Source organism: Budorcas taxicolor, chromosome Y (assembly GCF_023091745.1).
Source record: "Budorcas taxicolor isolate Tak-1 chromosome Y, Takin1.1, whole genome shotgun sequence".
Lineage (NCBI taxonomy): Eukaryota > Metazoa > Chordata > Mammalia > Artiodactyla > Bovidae > Budorcas > Budorcas taxicolor.
Window position 1 is genome coordinate 2510175 of NC_068936.1, and position 21511 is coordinate 2531685.

General features: G+C 44.0%; 1 protein-coding gene across 1 annotated transcript; it reads left to right on the plus strand.

Annotated features, from left to right (window-relative positions):
- The first annotated feature begins 8827 nt into the window (after positions 1-8827).
- On the plus strand, positions 8828-13201 carry LOC128070904 (testis-specific Y-encoded protein 3-like). Its single transcript, XM_052663973.1, is given in 8 exon segments — positions 8828-9083; positions 9086-9337; positions 9615-9694; positions 9846-9963; positions 10066-10202; positions 10322-10426; positions 12895-13058; positions 13108-13201. Coding segments are annotated over 8 exon segments (1206 nt in total).
- Positions 13202-21511: the final 8310 nt, after the last annotated feature.

Consider the following 21511-nt stretch of genomic DNA (forward strand, 5'->3'; position numbering starts at 1 on the left):
TCCAATGCATGAAAGTGAGAAGTGAAAGTGAAGTCACTCAGTCATGTCTGACTCTGCGCAACCCCATGGACTGCAGCCTGCCAGGCTCCTCTGTCCATGGGATTTTCCAGCCAAGAATACTACAGTGGGGTGTCACTGCCTTCTCCAACAAGTTCCACAACACCCCCCAAATAGCTCTTGAATTTCTAAGTGGTGACACTGCACTTGGTCTACTCTAGTACGCTGAGGCATTAGTATTGTAAAAGCTTGGATGCCATATGTACCCAAGGCCTGCAGGCATGACTGAAGCACCTCCCACCACCTCAGAAAGTCAGATTGTAGCTCACAAATCTCCCCTTCATTCTCCTTTCCAACTTCCTACATCATATCACCCACCAGTAGCATTCTCTGTCCCTGGCCTGGGAAAGATTCTCTGTTCTTGCAGCCTGCACTGAATTCCACAAGTACCCATGCATTGTCCATATTTTGAGCCGCCTGCTGACTGACTGGAAACATTTGAGGAATGGAAATGAGAGGCTGGAAACAGGCCTACAGTGAAATTTATTAAGTTCCATAGCGGGAACCTGTACTTCTTTTTAGCTAAGCTGTGCTGTTAGTGATTTGAATCCTATTGACCTCATCATCGAGGAGATGCCCATTTTCTCTCTGAAACTGGCACTAAAGGCTTCTAAATGGCTTCACTTTTGATGTCCCTCTTCTCCAAGGCCTAGTGTACATGTACTATTACGTCCAAATATTCTCAGTTGAGTATGCCTTGGGCCTGATGTGCTGCAGTACAGTGTTTTCCAGGTGTGACTAAGGTGGATGGTGGAGAGGTCTTGCTGGTAGAGGACTTGAAGTCTACAGTCTTTATCAGTCCTGGGGATGTGTCCCTGGCATGGCTGAATGTGTTAATTGTGAGCTTGCCCACAGCTGCGGTTTTGCTGCTCACAGTGGCCCTTGTTGGGGTTGAGGACCATGTACCTCTCCATGGGTTGGGGCCCTTCAGTCTGGAGTAGATTGTATTCCTGTTTTTTTTTTTTTCTTTCTTTCAGATATGTAGTTAGGAAGCTAGAATGGTGGCCTTTTTGGGGTCTCAGGAATCCAGAGGACTGGAGAGAGCGTGGCGGCCATAGACAACAAACTCTGCTGTGGACAAGGTGACACCAACACGCCCACCTGGCCAACTGTGTGGGGGGCAGGCTCAGGTGGCTCCAGTGGTTTGAGAGGCCTTGTGACCCTCTAGGCTGCCTCATGGCTACTGCAGCCTAGATTCTTGGTGAGGGGAGGTTTAGGGAGGCCTAGACTTCCCTCCTTACCATGATGTCATGGTCACCATGACATCACAGCTTTGTGATTTCACTACAGCAATGGGCAGCAATGCTTGGTCACTACCATTTGCCTCCTCAGATTTAAAAGGCGAGGACTGTATCTTTTTAATGAGGTCAGACTGCCTTCCTGATGTGTTTATTTTCTTCTACCACTGCCTGTGAATTATGCTTATTCTAATATTTCCTAGGTCAAGTTCACCCATGAAATAGGATTACATTCTAGCCCAGCTGAACCTCTAAAGAGACAGTGAAAGCTCTTAGGGAGCATGAGGAATCTGTGAGGATTACCAATTGATGGGAAAGAGAGCTCTTTGCCATTTTCCATCCCCTGAAAATATGTATAAGGAAAGGACACCTCTTTTGGAACTGACAGCTTCTTTTCAAGAGAAAGTACGTGTACTGGTTTGCTAGGGTTGCCATAACAAAGTGCCTCATACCAGGTAGCTTCAATAAATGTTTTCTCCAACTCCTGGGTGTCAAGTCAGTAATCAAAGGGTCAGCATATTTGTCTTCTTCTGACGTCTCTTTTGGATTGTGACTGGCCATTGTTTGCCTTTGTCTTCACATGGTAATGTCTCTGTGTTGTTTGCGACTGATCTTTTCTTATAAACTGCCACTCATATTAATCCAACTACCTATGTAGGGGCCCTATTTCCAAAAAAGCTCAGGAAGAAATTATGTCTTATGGAGTTTTACTACATATAATGTATGGAAATCCCAAAAACCTCGAATAGCCAAAGCAATCTTGAGAAAGAAGAATGGAACTGGAGGAATCAGCTTGCCTGACTTCACGCTATACTACAAAGCAATAGTCATCAATACAGTATGGTACTGGCACAAAGACAGAAACATAGATCAATGGAACAAAATAGAAAGCCCAGAGATAAATCCATGCACCTATGGACATCTCAACTTTGTCAAACGAGGCAAGAATATACAATGGAGAAAAGACATCTCTTCAACAAGTGGTGCTGGAAAACTGGTCAACCACTCGTAAAAGAATGAAACTAGAACACTTTCTAACACCATACACAAAAAATAAATTCAAAATGGATTGAAGATCTAAACGTAAGACCACAAACTATAACACTCCTACAGGAAAACATAGGCAAAACACTCTCTGATGCAAATCACAGCAGGATCTTCTATGACCCACCTCCCAAAATAATGGGAATAAAAGCAAAAATAAAGCAAATGGGACCTAATTAAACTTAAAAACTTTTGCACAAAGAAGGAAACTATAAGCAAAGTGAAAAGACAGCATTCAGAATGAGAGAAAATTATAGCAAATGAAGCAACTGACAACAAATAAATCTGAAAAATATAAGGCAACTCCTGCAGCTCAATTCCAGAAAAGTAAGTGATGCAATTTAAAAATGGGCCAAAGTACTAAACAGACATTTCTCCAAAGAAGACATACAGATGACTAAGAAATGCATAAAAAGATTATCAGCATCACTCAGTATCAGAGAATAGCAAATCAAAACCACAATGAGCTACCACCTATTTACTGTCACAAACATCTATTTTTACCACAAATATCTATTTATTTAATGTTTATTATCAATTCTCCATTTATTACCACAATGAGGTATATATATTTATTGTCTATAAACAATAAATGCTGGAGAGGGTGAGAAGAAAAAGGAATCCTCTCACACTGTTGGTGTGAATGCAAACTAGTACAGCCACTATGGAGAACAACATAACGATTCCTTAAAAACTGGGAAATACCCCAATGAGGTACCACTTCACACCAGTCAGAATGGCTGCGATCCAAAAATCTGCAAGCAATAAATGCTGGAGAGGGTGTGGAGAAAAGGGAACCCTCCTACATTGTTGGTGGGAATGCAAACTAGTACAGCCACTATGGAGAACAGTGTGGAGATTCCTTAAAAAATTGCGAATAGAACTCCCTTATGACCCAGCAATCCCACTGCTGGGCATACACACCGAGGAAACCAGAATTGAAAGAGACACATGTACCCCAATGTTCATCGCAGCACTGTTTATAATAGCCAGGACATGGAAACAACCTAGATGTCCATCAGCAGATGAATGGATAAGAAAGCTGTGGTACGTCCATCAGCAGATGAATGGATAAGAAAGCTGTGGTACATATACACAATGGAGTATTACTCAGCCATTAAAAAGAATTCATTTGAATCAGTTCTGATGAGATGGATGATACTGGAGCCAATTATACAGAGTGAAGTAAGCCAGAAAGAAAAACACCAATACAGTATACTAACACATATATATGGAATTTAGAAAGATGGCAATGACGACCCTGTATGCAAGACAGGAAAAAAGACACAGCTGTGTATAACGGACTTTTGGACTCAGAGGGAGAGGGAGAGGGTGGGATGATTTGGGAGAATGGCATTCTATCATGTATACTAACATGTAAGAATCGAATCGCCAGTCTATGTCTGACGCAGGATACAGCATGCTTGGGGCTGGTGCATGGGGATGACCCACAGAGATGTTATGGGGAGGGAGGTGGGAGGGGGGTTCATGTTTGGGAACACATGTAAGAATTAAAGATTTTAAAATTAAAAAAATAAAAAACTATAATAATAAAAAAAAAAAAACTGGGAAATAGAACTGCCATATGACCCAGCAATCCCTCTTCTGGGGATACATACCGAGGAAACCAGAATTATAAGACACGTGTGCCCCAGTGTTCATCGCAGCACTGTTTACAATAGATAGGACGTGGAAGCAACTTAGATGTCCATAGGCAGATGAATAGAGCTGAAAGTTGTGATATATAAGTAGACTATTACTCAGCTATTAAAAAGAATGCATTTGAATCAGTTCTAATGAGGTGGATGAAACTGGGGCCTATCATGCAGAACAAAGTAAGTCAGAAAGAAAAATTAACACATATATATGGAATTTAGAAAGATGGTAACAATGATCCTATATGCGAGACAGGAAAAGAAATACAGATGTAAAGAACAGACTTTGGGACTCTGTGGGAGAAGGCAACGGTGTGATGCTTTGAGAGAATAGCATTGAAACATGTATATTATCAAATATGAAATAGATCGCCAGTTCAGGTTTGATGCATGGGACAGGGTGCTCAGAGCTGGTGCATGGGGATAACCCTGAGGGATGGGATGGGGAGGGAGGGTCAGGATGGGGAACGCATGTACCCCCATGGTTGATTCATGTGAACATATGGCAAAAACCACCCAAATAATGTAAAATAATTAACCTCCAATTAATTAACATTTCTAAAAAGAGGTTAAAAAAAGATTAGAAAATATTTTGAGTGATATTAAAAACACATCATATCAGAATGCATGAGATGCATATCTAGAAATGCTTATAATTTTAAATGCTTGTATTAAAAAATAATAAAAGCTTAAGCCTATGGAAAAAAAAATTGCAAACTCCCTCAAAGATTTCCACAAAGGCCACATATAGAAAACGTGAGGGAGGGGTGTGATTAGCTGTTGCAAGCTTCTTGCTCTCAGATATTGTGTTCTTGACGTAAGGTGGTGGTCAGCTAACAGTTCCTATAATCCTGAAGGGAAAACAACTATTATTCTCTATGACCTGAAAGGAGATTCCCAAGATTGACTTTCACCCTCCAAGGTCCTGGTTGTGAGGAGGGGGTCCCTGTGTAGGCCGGTTATCCTGTCTGGGAGCATTCATCTAGCACCCAGTCTTGTTACTTCCAGAAGTGCCCAGTTGCAGCTTGAAGAGGCAGTTCTCAGTTCTCTGTGCCCTCCTCTTACCAAGGTCCCCACACCCTGCCCAGCCACCATCAATGAGGGCGCCAGGTACCCAGCATGAAGCTGGCTCTCAGACTCCTCAGTCTATCTAACTGGGGAGCTGGGTCCCCTACACTGTGACCCATGAAGATTGCCACAACCATTCGGACACAGAGGTGGGGATAGGACACTTTGGCCATTGCTTTGAAACCTGGGCCAGGCCAGTGAGTGGATCCAGCAAGAGCTCTGGGACTCTGTAAGACACACGCTATCCCGATGCTTGCCCAAGCTCCACAGTTCATTACCCAGCCCAAGGCCCAAGGGCTTGGAGGGCTCTGTGGGAAGGCTGTGATATATCTTTCAGTACATTCTGCTGAGAGGCTTTCTGTTGGTGGTGTTGGGTTTTCTAACTTCCCTAGTGGTCTTGGGCTGAGGCCTGCAGCTCTGTTTTCCATCCTGCCTCTACTACAATATCTTCCTTGGTGAGCTTATTGAATCTGTGACTAAAAGTTGGTAACTTGGGCCATCATGGGCCATTTCCACTAGCCTGATGACCACATTCTACACTGTGTCTATGACACAGGGATTTCAACTTAACAATGTCATGTAATGTAAAAGTGTCCGTCTTCCTCTAACTGAAGTATTTAACTCAGCATAAAGTTATGACCTAGCTGGATAGCATATTGAAAAGCAGAGATACTACTTTGCCAACAAAGGTCCATCTAGTCAAGGATATCGTTTTTCCGGTGGTCATGTATGGATGTGAAAGTTGGACTGTGAAGAAAGCTGAGCACCGAATAACTGATGCTTTTGAACTGTGGAGTTGAAGAAGACTCTTGAAAGTCCCTTGGACTGCTTGGAGATCCAACCACCAGTCCATTCTGAGGGAAATCAGTCCTGGGTGTTCTTTGGAAGGAATGATGCTGAAGCTGAAACTCCAGTACTTCAGCCACCTTATGCGAAGAACTGACTCATTGGAAAAGACTCTGATGCTGGGAGCAACTGGAGGCAGGAGGAGAAGGGGATGGCAGTGGATGAGATGGCTTGAGGGCATCACTGACTCAATGGATGTGAGTTTGCGTGAACTCTAGGAGGTGGTGATGGATAGGGAGGCCTGGCGTGCTGCAATTCAGGGGGTCGCAAAGAGCCAGACACGATTGAGCAACTGAACTGACTGAATGTCCCCAAGGATAAACATTGCAAATGGGGCTACCATTTATTTATTCACTGCTGGAATTACACTTGACATGTAATGAATTTCCAACAATTATTTCTGGGCTAAAGTCATATTACAGTGTTGCTTAACTTTGGCTGTACATATGTCAAAATGAATCAATTTTAGGTATACATACATCCCATAAATTTTGGATTTCCTCCCCATTTAGGTCACCACAGAGCAGAGTCGAGTCACCTCGTTCTTTTACTTTTCTCAAAAGGAAGGTATTTTGTTTGTTTGTTTGTTTGTTTATAACTGGGGGTTAATTCTTATACAATATTGTGGTGGTTTCTGCCATGCATCAACATTAATAAGCCATAAGTATATGGGGGTTCCATCCATCCTGGAGCTTCTCTCAAATCCCTTTTTATGCTATTCTTCTGGGTTGTTCTAGAGCACTTCCTTTATATGCCCTGCTTAGTGCAGATGAAAACCTGAAAGACGATTTTTCTGCACGAAATATGTAATTTTCTCTATTTTCCATGTGAAAAGAAAACATGGGTGCAGATATTTCTACCTGAAATAGAAAACCTGTATTTCATGTTTGAGAATCTACTTGTATATTTTGCTTCATCATGTATGGAATCTTGTCTGTTTCACATATGGATATCTGTGGACACGTTTTCCTACATGAATGGGGTATTCTATATATTTCAGATATGAAAATTTGAGCATACACTTCCCTGCTTGAATTGTATACATTTCCTATATGAAAATCTCAATGAGTGGGATGGAAACAACCTAGATGTCCATCAGCAGATGAATGGATAAGAAAACTGTGGTACATATACACAACGGAGTATTACTCAGCTGTTAAAAAGAATACATTTGAATCAGTTCTAATGAGATGGATGAAACTGGAGCCGATTATACAGAGTGAAGTAAGCCAGAAAGAAAAACACCAATACAGTATACCAACACATATATACGGGATTTAGAAAGATGGCAATGATGACCCTGTATGCAAGACAGCAAAAAAGACACAGATGTGTATAGCGGACTTTTGGACTCAGAGGGAGAGGGAGAGGGTGGGATGCTTTGGGAGAATGGCATTGAAACATGTATACTATCATGTAAGAATCGAATCGCCAGTCTATGTCTGACGCAGGATACAGCATGCTTGGGGCTGGTGCACAGGGATGACCCAGAGGGATGTTGTGGGGAGGGAGGTGGGAGGGGGGTTCAGGTTTGGGATTGCATGTACACCCGTGGTGGAGTCATGTCAATGTTTGGCAAAACCAGTACAGTATTGTAAAGTAAAATAAAGTAAAAATAAAAATAAAATAAAAATCTGAATGATAGTTTACCGACATGAAGTATGTAATTAATACCTGGGGAACAAATATGGAAATGGAATTATCTCTGCTTCATAAGTGAAATTTTGGGCACCACTGTTTCTTGTTGAAATACTTAATTCTTTGTATTTCTAATGTATAAAATAAGGACTGTCCACCATGAAATATGGAGTTCTCTATATTGCCTGTATCAAAATCTAGGCATCATTCTCCTTCATGAAATTTGAACTTCTTTATATTTCACAGAATGAACATTTTCCTGTGAGAAATAAAGAAATCTATGCATTTCATGTGAAACACTAGTTCCTCAGTCTCTGAATCACCTGTTTGCATTTGTGTCTCTGTGCATTGCACACGGGTGTGTACTTGTGTCACCTGTTTGTGTGTGTTTTTGTGTGTGTGTCTGGGAGGAGCTCTGTTCCTCTGGGAAGTGCATCCACATGCGCACAACCTTAGCCACCCGGGTGCCTGCTCTAAGCTGCAGGCCGGGGGGAGACCATAGGCCAGGGGCTCCAGGGTGGTTTGCATGGGGCTGCATTGTCTGCCCCGGAAAGCAAGAAGAGGAAAGTGCTCTGCTTCTTCCTCTGAGCATGCCTGCATTCCTGCCACTGCTCAAGCCCAAGGCACAAGTTTAGGGATGATTCTGCAGCAGGTGAACGGCGGTGACATTGGTGTAAGCCGGCCCCCACCCTGCCCCCTCCCTCCTCATCCCCACCCCCTGCCCGTGGCATTCGCTTTGTATCCGAGGTGAGCACCTCTATCCCTGAGGTACCCAGGAACCCTGTCTCACCTGTGTGGATCCCTGAGCACATGGAATTGCCAGCTACACCAGAGGCAATTTCAAGCTTGAGGATGATTGCAGCGTCAGGTGGCCTGGCTCTCCCAGTCGCTGGTCAGGCACTGCCGCACTATTCAGCAGGCAAACGGCTTGCCCACTTTGCGCTGGGACGTGTTTGGCCGCAGGGTCACCAGAGGCCAGACGGCCCAGAATTCTAAGGGGCGTGTCCCAGGAGCCAACGCCTTTAGACTCCATTCAATTGGTTCCTTGATGAGGTCTGGAGGTCAGGGTGGAGAGTTCAGCCCCTTCCGGCCACCATACTAGGCGTGCGTGGTGGCGCAGGGTTCTGCGCGTGCGGGTCTCGCTTTCCCTGCTCATTGGCTGTGGGCAAGTAACCTGTTTTTAGTACCACATAAACTGAGGGCGGGGGTTGGGCTGTGCTGGCTGTTTGCTGTGCTCTCGTGTCCAGCTTGTTTGCAGCCCGGGGCTATGGCAAGAACAGCATGGAGAGTAAGACGGGGCCAGAGGAAGGCGGCAGCACCGCAGGATCCTGGATCTTAGTTGTGAGCCCAGGTCTTCACGAGGGAGGGGCCCTGGGGCCTACCAGCCTGGTGGGGGCGGCAGAGGTGATGCAGGCCCCAGGTGGAGAACCAGGCGAGGAGTCCGCCTTCTTCTGGGTGGAGGTAGTTGAGGAAGGTGCGGCCCTGGAGGAGGGAGAGGTGGTGGGAATCAGGCAGGAGTTCCAGCTGTTGGTGTTAGACTCATGGAGGAGGTGGAGTTGGTGGTGTACGAGGATCAGGAACAGGTGTCCTTGGAGGAACAGGGCCAGGAACATCCAAGGCCCAGAGCCCCGAGTGACCGCTCTGCACTGGAGGTGCTGGTGGCCCTGCAGGTGGAGTTGGATCCCATGAATAAGAAAGCCCAAAGGGCGCGTGCTCACCTGAAACATAACAACTGTCAGAGGCTGAAGCTGCATCTACAACAAGGAAGCACCGTCATCCAGGGAATCCCTGGCTCTGGGTCCAAGTTGTATCCCTTGATGTGGTGCTTGTGAATTTTTTTTTAACATGGTCTATTGCAGGAGTAGGTTACAGATCTGGCAGTTCTGGTACAAAATTTACCTTTTGAGATGATGGGTAATGGTTTCTGTCCTGCATATCTGTCTCTGACATTAGGTGTGATGTCCTTGCTGTTGCATACTTATATTAGGTGTGATGTCCTTACCCTTTAGGCTAGCTTTGTTCTTCCAGCACTTTTCCCTCTAGCATCTAGAGGCTCCTTGACCTACAGCAGTTTATGAACCACCCCAAATATCAGTTACGATGAGGAACCAAGACGCAGACATGATTCACTTCATGACCAACTTGAAGGTCAGGCAGGGGACACTGATGATTGTGGAAGGGAGGTGACTGGGGAGGGAAGAGAGCATAGTTTATCCGTGAAAACAAGAAAGGACAGCTCTTTTGTAAACAGATTTCACACCTGGGCAAGCACCCACCCCCTGACACTTTGTCCTTGCAGGTGGAGGAATACAGGCATCCCACTCATCACTGCAAGATCACATTGTCCTTTCAGAGGAATAGATATTTCCAGAATGAAATGATTGTTAAGGAGTATCTGATTAGTGTCACTGGTAAGAGTCAGCTCCCTGGATATGGATGGTTGGGGGAGAAAAGTGGAGGTTGAATTGGAAAGCGATTTAGGTCTTTCTCCTCTACACCTTTTCCTGCACGATACTGAGCATCTCATTCCACTCCAGTTCAGTGGTACCAGGGGTTTGAACGTAAAGCATACAGCCGCAGGCAACACAACAGCAGCATTAACTTCTTCAACTTGTTCTTTGATCAAAACATCACAGGATCTGACTGGATTGCTGAGGTGGGGTCCCATGTGGCCACTGGGCCAGAACTGGTGATTTATGTTGGAGCTGTTGGTGGTCCATGGGAGGGCTCATGGTCTGGCCAGCCCTGTGCTGACCTTGCTCATTTCCCTGGCAGATCATCATAAAGGATCTGTGGCCCAATCCTTTGCAGTACTATGTGACAAGGAAGGCTCTACCACGAGAGGTACTGGGAGGACGAGAGGTACTGGGAGGACAAGAGGTGAGGTGTGCCCAGGGGCTGAGCACTGGCATAAATGTTGTCCAGGAACTTGGGTCATTTATTTCACTTGTGGATAAAGTGAGACTCCGTGGAACAGAGTGACACAAAGGCATGAGGGAATCAGCAAGAGACAGCAAGGGTAGAGAACTGTAGTGAAAATCAGGTTCTAACTAGAGAAGCTTGAGATAGATGAAGTGGCCTGTCTAGGCCAAAGTCACTCCAATTTATATCTAAGTCAGTTGCACATCTCTGAACTGTCATTCCATGGCCAACAAGTCCACCGTCAGGCTCCTCTTAAATTGGGACCTACCTTCTATTCCTCATGAAGTCCCCTTTCCAAAAAGGTCTGTGAGTCTCCTTTGTGCAAGTCTGTTCCCCCAGTGACCCATCATTTGATTCCATTTTGATCATCACACGTTTTTTATTTTATTTTATATCTTTTTCACCTGGTACCCTCATTCTGAGAATACTGACCACTGTGCAGGATTATGGAGAACAGTCTTTTATTTATTTTAAGTGGAGGATAATTACTTTTTAATACCGTGACAGGTTTTGCTCTACATTGACCAACATTAGTCACCCATACGTACACATGTATTCTCACAAATGCTAAACCCACCACCCACCGCCCTCCCCTTCTTGTCTTTCTGGGTTGTGCCACAACATGACTTTGGTTGCCTTGCTTCATGTGTCAAACTTGTACTGGTCATATGTTTTATGTGAGGTAATGTAAATGTTTTAGAGCTATTTTCTCAAATTAACCCACCATCACCATCTCCCCCTGAGACCAAAGTCTGTTCTTTATATGTCTGTGTCTTATTTGCTGCCCTGCATGTTGGATGTTCAGTACCACCTACAAGGTCCTCAATTCCATATATTTGTGTGAACATAGTGTTTGTTCTTCTCTTTCTGACTTACTACACTCAGTATAATAGGCTCCATATTCATTCGATCTCATTAGAACGGACCTCGATGTGTTCCTTTTTAGCGCTGAGTAACATACTCTGGTGTATCTGTACACCAACTTCCTTATCCCTTCATCTACCATTGGACATATAGGTAGCTTCCATGTCCTGGCTACTGTAAATAGTTCTACGATGAAGACTGGGACGTGTGTTTTTTAGTATGTGCTTAGAGAAAATGTAAAAGTTCACAGACTCTCTTCTCTGGAAACTAACTTGAAGGATTAAAGCTGTCTTTAATGTTTTCAAAGAGGGTAGGTTTGCATATCTGTTTCTGTCTCTGTTTGGAAAAGAACCCCCTTCCCCCTGATTTTGAGGAACGTATGATGGAGTGCCCCCCTTTACCTAAAATAGAAAACCAAAGAAGCTGCTTCACATGAAGATCAATGGCCAGCATAGTTCTCTTGGATTGGAAAGCAATGTAGAGTGTTCTGGTGGTGAAATGGATCAACAGGGAGACACAAATAAACCTGAAATAACTTCGAAAGCTAAATAAGAAGCATCTAGCATGTGTCTGCATATTTTTGGGCAGGTCCTCAGAACAGACACTTCAGCTGCATGTAGGATTCTCAGTTTACCACGTGGGAATTACCAGTCCATGGAGATTTGTAGAGGGGGTTAAGTCATATGTTGGGGTTGTGTCAGGGGACGCAGTTCTTCCTCTGGGGTGGTGGTTGGGGAGGATGGAGAAAGAAGATGAGGGGCTCATCAACTGTGTGTCTGGCATTTTTACAAGGGAAATGTGGATGTTCATGGAAACGGTCTGGTGAACAATGGCCAGAGATCGAAAGAATGGAATGTAATTTTGTTGGAAGGTGGTGCCCCAGGTATCCTCTCTGTTGCATGTCATCAGACTTTAAGAGTACAGAACAAGGAGAAAGCCTTAACATTCAACTCAATATGAACCTAGAAGGCCATACAGATAAGAGTGAGTATATGAGTGCATGGTCAGCTTTGCTGAGATCCATTTCTTAGAGCTAGATTTCCTGGTAACACTTTAGGGGGGGAGGGAATAAGGTATATGGAAGGAGGCTGTGGCCTAGGGAGAAAGTGAGGGGTGGGAAGGCCTTGAGAATATTAGTTTCTGACAAAAATTACCAGGGAAAAGATAAATTGCCAGGAAACCGATAAACAAAGGAAAACACATCCCGTCATAGATGTTTGAGCTCATGTGAACTTTGTTATTTTTTTTTTCCCCAGAAACTCAATTTAGGTACAAAGTGTGCAGGGGCAGAAGTGAGGGGCCAATCTACCCAGCCATGTGCTCTCTGTCCCATGCTGCTGCTGCTGCTGCTGCTATGTCTCAGTGGTTAATATCTCTTTTTCCAGGAAGGCTTAAACTCTTTGCCCAAGGCCCTCTATCTGGCCAAGATGTCAACGCCCTCTATCTGGCCAAGATGTAGAAATAACATTTTTATCACGAACCCTCTGGTGACAGTGTCTCTTCGTTGCTGAATGGCTCAGCAAAGAGTATTTTCAACCATGATGGACCTGTCCTTTATCTAGGGCTATGCCGCTACTCTGTTCGAGGGCCAATGGGAACTCCTGGAGTATATGGAGCTCACTGAGGGACTGGTCAGCACTGAGGGTGGTCCTTCTGAAGTAGATGACTGCTTTCCAGAATTGCGTCCACCTCTGGATTGGGCAAAGGACAGACTGGCACAAATGGGGTAGGGAGAGTTCAACATCTGTTCCCCCAGTGTTGGCCTCTCATCCCAGATACCATGGTTCCAACGTGGACATGCCTGAGGGTGATGACCCACATGAAGTTCCGTCCTGCATGAAGTTCTCACTCTACAACATTTCTCCCTGAAGCAGCATCTCTTTGGAGGGCAAAGGGTAAATATTGAATGTGAAAGTTCATGGCTTATGGATTTCCCTTCTAGATGCCGTGAATGAGATCTCCTGCTCAGGGCCAGCTTTTCCATTTGAACATCTGTAGTCCAGTTTGCCCCTTCTACAGAGAAGCATCTACAGCTCTAGAAGGCAAGGCTTGGCCTTCTCTGGGTGATTTCTGAACAACCAGCCCAGGAGACACTGGAAACATGTTTTCTTACTTTTTTAATCTATAAACTTCAAGGAACCCTCTAGGCCCTGTCAGGCTGGTACCTGTCCTTCTCAGCGCTAGTTCAAAACAAAACAAAGCTGAAACTATGGTGTGATAACTCTGCAGTAGGTGCGAGATGGCATATTGGGGCATGGCTTTCAGGATCTTAGACTGGGCTCATTATAGGGACTGCACGGCATTTATCCACATTAAAAAGTTTTAGCAAGGCATTGCAAATAAGACCAAAAAAAAGTTTAGGGCAGTGTCCCCCAGTGCCTAATATTTCCTACCAGTGCTTCAGGACCAGGGATGGCTTTAGCTCTAACCTGTCCTGGAGTGCAGAGTGCAGAGATAGTCATGAATCAGTTAGTAAACTGAACTGTGGATGGTTGGCTGGATAGTCATTATCTGGAAACTTGCCATGACTTGTGTCCCAGTCTCTTTATGGCTTTCACTTGGGCCCTAAAGTCTAGGTGCTATCAGATTTGAGTGCACACTTGGATGTGTTGTTTAAGGTTTTCTTCCACTGAATATCAATGCATGTGAAACTTTGCAGATTAGTGATGAATTCATGAGCATTCTGGCTCAATCACCCTGAGCTGCATTTGCTTCCTGTTCCCTGGATGTGTTCCTGTTTTCTCTGTATAGAATGAAGCCTGGATGTCTCCATTGTGTTTGCCCATGAATGTGAGTTGATGTTTCTTCCTGTGGATCTGTGTATGCCTCCTGTCTTCTTTCATGATGCACAGTGCTTTGCCATTATGCACAGCTCTGCTGCCATAGGTGTCTGAGTTCTTGCACATCCTTATTCAACATACATGCATTGTGTTGCTCGTATTCACTCATTTTTTTAAAAGTTTGTTTATCATTGTTAGATTGCATAGGAATTCCTGAATCAAGTGCTTCCAACATCTTGAATTTTGACTTTTTTTAAAGAGTTCCATGATATTTGTGCATAGCAATTAATGTTTACAACAGGAATAGTTAACAGTGACCCACATGTGGAAACAAGAATACCCATACACTTACAGTAATGCCTGATGGGCAATATTACTTGCTGAAGTGAGAATATTGATTAGTATCACAGAGGGCAAAGATATTTCAGGAATAACTGAAATGCATCTGTCAGGAAATTTTTTATGTGTCAGGAAAGATTTGACTGGTTAAGTGTTCTATAAACACTACTGAAGGATTGAAATACATTGACTTTTACCCCTACAAATGTATTCTTACATTGATCATTAAACTGACATTACCCATACAGAATTTTTTCATGATTGTCAGTAAATCGTCACCCAGGTGAGAGGAATTGGGTCTTGCCTTTCTGTAAAGAGAAAGTTGTTAAGGAATTCTTGTCCCAGGGAAAAGGCATGCATGATCAATTTCAAGTTCAAAGTCCCCTGCTATTTCTGTGTCATTTCTGGAAGGAAAGCACGGGGAATGGAATCACACCAACCTGATTGGCACTGTGAACCAGTCCAAGGTGACGGAAGTAGAGAACACAGGCATATGTCACTCAGCTGTCCACAGTGAGGACTTCGAATCCTGCTAACCTCTTTGCATGTCAATCACCCTTATGAGCAAATCCCATTCACCTTCCAGGATATATCATAGAAGTAGAAGAGGGCACTGACTTGATCAGGTAGCAAGTGAAAATATTAACTTGGCCCAAAAAGAGGGGTGTGCTGGGAGCCAGCACGGGAGATCCCACCCATGACCAGGTTATGCAGAGAGGCCTGATGGGCAAGGCGAGTCAGGTATCAAGGGGTCCTCTGTCTGAGCATCTACCCCGAAACCAAAACCTGTCTGTTTACTGTCTGCTATACTATACTCTTCTGACATTACCACCTTTTCTCTGGAAAGAGTTAATTCAGAGCTCCAGTCAACAGTCTCCTGTATGTAAAAAGAATGTCTCAGCTTGAAACCCCTTTGATGGCTTTCTAACTTATCTGACAGGTCTGTTTTACAACTCGTGGATTGTTTCCAGGCCCCAACTGTGAGAGGCACAAAGCTTAAAACATCTTGAAGATATAGAGCCTATTGGAGCTAAGAATTACTTTGGTGAAGAGTTTGTTAAGTTAATGTTTGCCGCCAGGCCTCCATATCCTTCATCTTTTAGGCAGCTGGGAGGATATTAATCAATGTAAACGTGATGCAGAAATAGGAATATAGTAGTTTTGATGTTAGCAATACTAGATTTTTGAGTTAATTAATTTTCTCTTTGTTATAAATCACTGTACTCCACTTTCTTGTTATAAAATGTTGTATCCTTGCTCTGTAAGAATGTCACTTTATTTAGTGCTTTCTGAGAGTGGCACCAGACTTTGGGAAGAACAACATTTTTAAGACAAATAAGTCTTCTGGTTGACAAACCTTTATCAGGAAAGGGCCATGAAATGTTAATTGGCCTTCTGGCCAGGAGATGATATAAATCACCTAAGACTTTTGTATACAACTAGGTATGCAGAGATAAAGCCTGGTCTTGATAAGAATCAGGGCAGTTGACACTGCATAATTTTGTATTATCCATTGATTTCTATGTATAATCAAAAGTATAAAAAGCCTTCTGAACAATAAAGGATGGACCAGTTTCTCAGACTAGTCTCTCGAACTAGTTTCTTGGAAATCTGGCTCCCCCCGTGTCTCTCTCTCTCTCTCTCCCTCTCCCTCCCGCTCCTTTTTTGGCTGAATTCCCATCTGGAGTGAGGAGGCCCGCCATGTCTACTTACTTGCCCTGGCTTCTAAGATCCGTGAGACAAGGAGCCCAAGGTGGGGCACCCTCTGCTATTCAAACAGGCACCTGTGGCCCAACGTAGATGGTGCATATCTCTTGTCCTGAGATTTTATTAGTTCTCCATGTGAACCAAGTTATTCAGCCTCTTTCCTCCACTAAATTTTCCTACTACACTATTTCTTCCTAATCTCTCTTTATATTTCTAATTAAATAAATTTTTCCTTGCTTACTCTGTCTTCCCTTTGAATTACCCTGGATCCACTGGGGCAGGACCCCAGCAGGGGTGCATACTAAAATCCATAATACCGGACAAGTAAACCAATGTTTCCCCATGTGTGCAAGTTTTGTTTCAGAATTGTGTGTGTGTGTGTGTGTGTGTTGCATGCACACACGTGCACTGGAAAAAATGCGCGTGTGAGCTCTCTGAACTGGCCTGGCTGGGAGATGGAAGAATGGACACTGAACACATGAAAGAGCTTGTGTAAGCTACAAAGATCTTGGGGCAGCTGAAGCACTGACATCCTGGCAAATGGCCAGGGATCTCACCAATGGAGCAAGCTGTACGTGTTAACAGGCATGTAAGTGTAAACATGGATCCCCAAGCAGAAAGGGGAGGCAGGCAAAAGCACCCGGGGGAAATCCAGGAGGATGCCAAGGATCAGAGAAACAGTGGGCCAGATTCCCAGGCACAGAAGAGGGGTTATGCACAGCTCCTAAGACACCTGGCTTTTGTTTTGAATGCAGTTATCCATATTGCATCTTTTATGCAGAGCACAAAATATTATCTATTGTCTGGTGGGTCAGCTGCTATAGAATCTGTCTGCAATGCGGGAGACCTGGGTTTGATCCCGGGGCTCAGGAAAATCCCCTGGAGAAGGGAAAGTCCACCCCCTCAAAAGTCCACCCCCTCCAGTATACTGGCTTGGAGAATTACACTGATTGTATAGTCTATGGGGTCACAAAGAGTCAGACACAACTGAGCAACTCCACTTCACTTCACTTTAGTTGTTTTTTTTGTTTGTTTTGTACTTGAAATATTTGAAATGTATTTTTAATATTAAGACAATAGAGAATTATTAAACATTTGCTAGCAGTTCTACGCACTTTAAACAACATGTTCAAGGCATTCCGGTTTCTGAGTGCTCACAAGAAATCTTAGATTTAGGATCAGAAAACTTTTCCAGTTATTTTATACACATTTCTTATCCTATTTTTCAGCTTTTCTTGGAAGTTTGAAATGGTGTTTCTTTGCAGCCCAAGTTTATCTGTTTACATATCAATGGTGGAGTTTTGAAACTGTTTTTGAATCTCAGAATAATTTCAAATATTTCCATTTTTATGTTAAAATCTACTTAGATTTCTCTCTCTCTCTTTTTTTTAACTTTATTTTGCTTTACAATAATGTATTGGTTTTGCCATACATCAACATGAATCTGCCACGGATGTACATGAGTTCCCAATCCTGACCCCCCCTCCCACCTCCCGCCCCATACCATCTCTCTGGGACATCCCAGTGTACCAGCCCCAAGTATCCTGAATCCTGCATCAAACCTAGACTGGCGATTCATTTCTTACATGATATTATACATGTTTCAATGCCATTCTCCCAAATCTCCCACCCTCTCCCTCTCCCACAGAGTCCAAAAGTCTGTTCTATACATCTGTGTCTCTTTTGCTGTCTCGCATACAGGGTTATCATTACCATCTTTCTAAATTCCATATATATGTGTTAGTATATTGTATTGGTGTTTTTCTTTCTGCTTTACTTCACTCTGTATAATTGGCTCCAGTTTCATCCACCTCATTAGGACTGATTCAAATGTATTCTTTTTAATGGCTGAGTAATACTCCCTTGTGCATATGTATCACAGCTTTCTTATCCATTCGTCGGCTGATGGACATCTAGGTTGCTTCCATGTCCTGCCTATAATAAACAGTGCTGCAATGAACACTGGGGCACATATGTCTCTTTCAATTCTGGTTTCCTCGGTGTGTATGCCCAGCAGTGGGATTGCTGGGTCATAAGGCAGTTTTATTTCCAGTTTTTTAAGGAATCTTCACACTGTTCTCCATAGCGGCTGTAGTAGTTTTCATTCCCACCAACAGTGTAAGCGGGTTCCCCTTTCTCCACACCCTCTCCAGCATTTATTGTTTGTAGACTTTTGGATCGCAGCCATTCTGACTGGTGTGAGTGGCACAAAGACAGAAATATAGATCAATGGAACAAAATAGAAAGCCCAGAGATAAATCCACACACCTATGTGTAAGGTCGGATCCCGGGACCCATGATGGGCCATGCCTTCCCTCCTCCACCGGCGGGGGAAGTCCCTAAGGAAGAAGCCTTCCGGATCCCGGGGACCAGTGACAGCACAGTTCGCCAGCTAAAGCTGCCCCTCCTCAGCCATGTAGAAGGACCTATCAGCCCGTGACACCTTGGCTGAACGACCTATTCAAATCCCCACCCATTAACCTGACCATCCCTCACAACAAACTTATATAAGCTGCTTGTAACCTGGCCCTGGCGCTGACTTCTTTGACCTGCCTCATTTACATCTAGGAATCCAACCCGGTAGTGCTTCGTCATTAAAAAGCTTGTTAGACTTTTTTTTTTTTTTTTTTTTTTGGTGTCCTGGTCGTCTTTTACCTAACATTATGGACACCTTATCTTCACTTTAGTTTGTAAAGAGACATCTCTGTCAGCTCTACCTCCTCCTGGCTCACTAAGGGAGAGCGACCCTAGACTAAGAGACTCTAGTTCTTAAAGAACGAGTGACTGTGAAAAATTATAGGGGTGTGATTTTTTACTATTGTCATGATATGGGGGTCACTACACATGGGGGAGAAGGCAATGGCACCCCACTCCAGTGCTCTTGCCTGGAAAACCCCATGGACAGAGGAGCCTGGTAGGCTGCAGTCCATGAGGTGGCTGAGAGTCGGATACAACTGAGCGATTTCATTTTCACTTTTCACTTTCATGCAGTGGAGAAGAAATGGCAACCCACTCCAGTGTTCTTGCCTGGAGAATCCCAGGGATGGCACAGTCTGGTGGGCTGCCGTCTATGGGCTCGCACAGAGTCTGACACGACTGAAGTGACTTAGCAGCACACATGGGGGAGGGGGCCTGCTTCATCGCATACCTTAGGCTTGAATGATTTTTAAATGTTCTGTCAGATAGTTAAGTAACTACAAACCTATTCATAGTAACCTGAGTGGAGACCCTTATCTGCACGTTGTCACATAAATTTAATAAAAGTTTTCCAGGGCTGGAATTATTGTGTAAACTGGAGAAGTCTATATTTCGTTTTATTCAGAGGCTAACCATGGGTTGTTTTGCAGTTTGGGCAATCACATGGTGACCACAGTACCTCGATGGTCTTTGTGAGTGGCTGAGGCTGCACACTTGTGTCCTCCTGCATTTTGCCAGGATCAATGCTCAGTGATGGCACATTTGGGTGCAAGGCTGTGTGCTCAAACATTTACCTACTGGAGCACGTGCTACTGTGAGTATAAATACATGTGTGCTCAGTCGTGTCCAACTCTTTGTTACCATATAGACCCAACGCTCCTCTGTCCATGGGATTCTCCAGCCAAGAATACCAGAGTGGGTTGCCATGGCCTCCTTCAGGGGAGCTTCCTGACCCAGGGACTGAACCTGTGAATCTTACATCTCATGCATTAGCAGGTGGATTCTTTAGCACTACTGCCACCGAGGAACACTTGAGTATAAATGAACTTCTCTTATTTCTTAAAAAAAAATTAATCTGGACCATTTCTTTTTTCTTACTGTTGTTATTTTTATTGTCTTACTCTTATTTTTTGCAACATAGTTTTATTTCTTATAAATGTATTCATTTTAATTGGGGGATAATTACTTAACGGTATTGTAGTGGTTTTGCCATACATTGACAGGAATCAGCCATTGGTGTACGTGTCTTCCCCATCCCGAACCCTATCGCACCTCCCTCCCCATCCCATCTCTCTGTGTCATCCCAGTGCACCAGCCGCAAGCACCCTGTCTCATGCATGGAACCTGGACTGGCTGTCTGTTTCACATATGATAATATACATGCTACTTTCATGTGCTGTTCTCACAAACCAACTCACCCTTGCATTCTCCCACAGAGTAAAAAAGACTGTTCTATACATCTGTGTCTCTTCTGCTGTCTTGCATATAGGGTTACCATTACTACCATTCTAAATCCCATATATATGCATTAGTACACTGTATTGATGTTTTTCTTTCTGGCTTACTTCAATCTGTTTAGTAGGCTCCAGGTTCATCCACCTCATTAGAGCTGATTCAAATGTATTCTTTTTAATGGCTGCATAATAGTCGACTGTGTCTATGTACCCCAGCTTTCTTATGCATTCGTCTTTTGATGGACATCTAGGTTGCTTCCATTTTTGAGCTCTTTATTGAATTTGTTATCATTTTACTCCTGTTTTACGTTTTGGTCTTGAGACACGTGGGATCTTAGCACCCTGTGGAGAGAAGCTGCATCCCCTGCATTGGAAGGCGACGTCTTAATCACTGGACCACCAGGGAATTCACTCCCTATTTCTTTTTGTGTTCCTAGATGTTGATATCCAGGACAGGTGTTGTTGTTTTTTTTTTCTGACTGAAGATTTTCCTGGGGCAGGACATTTTGGTTTTAAGGAGGTTTTGTTATCCATTAGTATTTCATTTCAGGATAGTAAATGATCATGTCAAAACATCTGCTACACCACCCTAAGAAACCCCCTTTAACATGAGAAGGCAAGTGAATAGTAGTGACAGCTCCATGGACTCCTCTGTCATCCTCCAGGTGAGAATGAGAGGGCATGTAGGGGCATGCCCATGACCAGAGTCCTAAGCAGGGTCTCAATCTAACTTTGATAGAAGCAAAGTTTATTTTGTTCACTGTCACATGCTCAGGGCAGAGGTTCTTCTCAAATTAGGTCTGTACTTGGTAAAGGGGTTCTAGACTCCCCCTCCCACCCCAACAGTGGGCTTCACGTGGGCTCACCAGAGACCAGCTCTTGACCTGGCACACCAGTTCTGGATTCATATGATAATTCATGAGGTTCACACCAGTTTGGTCAGATAATGTTGTATCCCCCCTATTAGTCAGTTCACTCGCTCAGTAGTGTCTGACTCTTTGAGACTCCATGGAGTGTAGCACGTCAGGCTTCCCTGTCCATCACCAAATCCTGGAGCTTGCTCAAATGCATGTCCATTGAGTCAGTGACACCATCCAACCATCTCATCCTCTGTCATCCTCTTCTCCTCCTGCCTTCAATCTTTCCCAGCACCAGAGTCCTTTCCAATGAGTCACTTCTTCCCATCAGGTGGCCTAGGTATC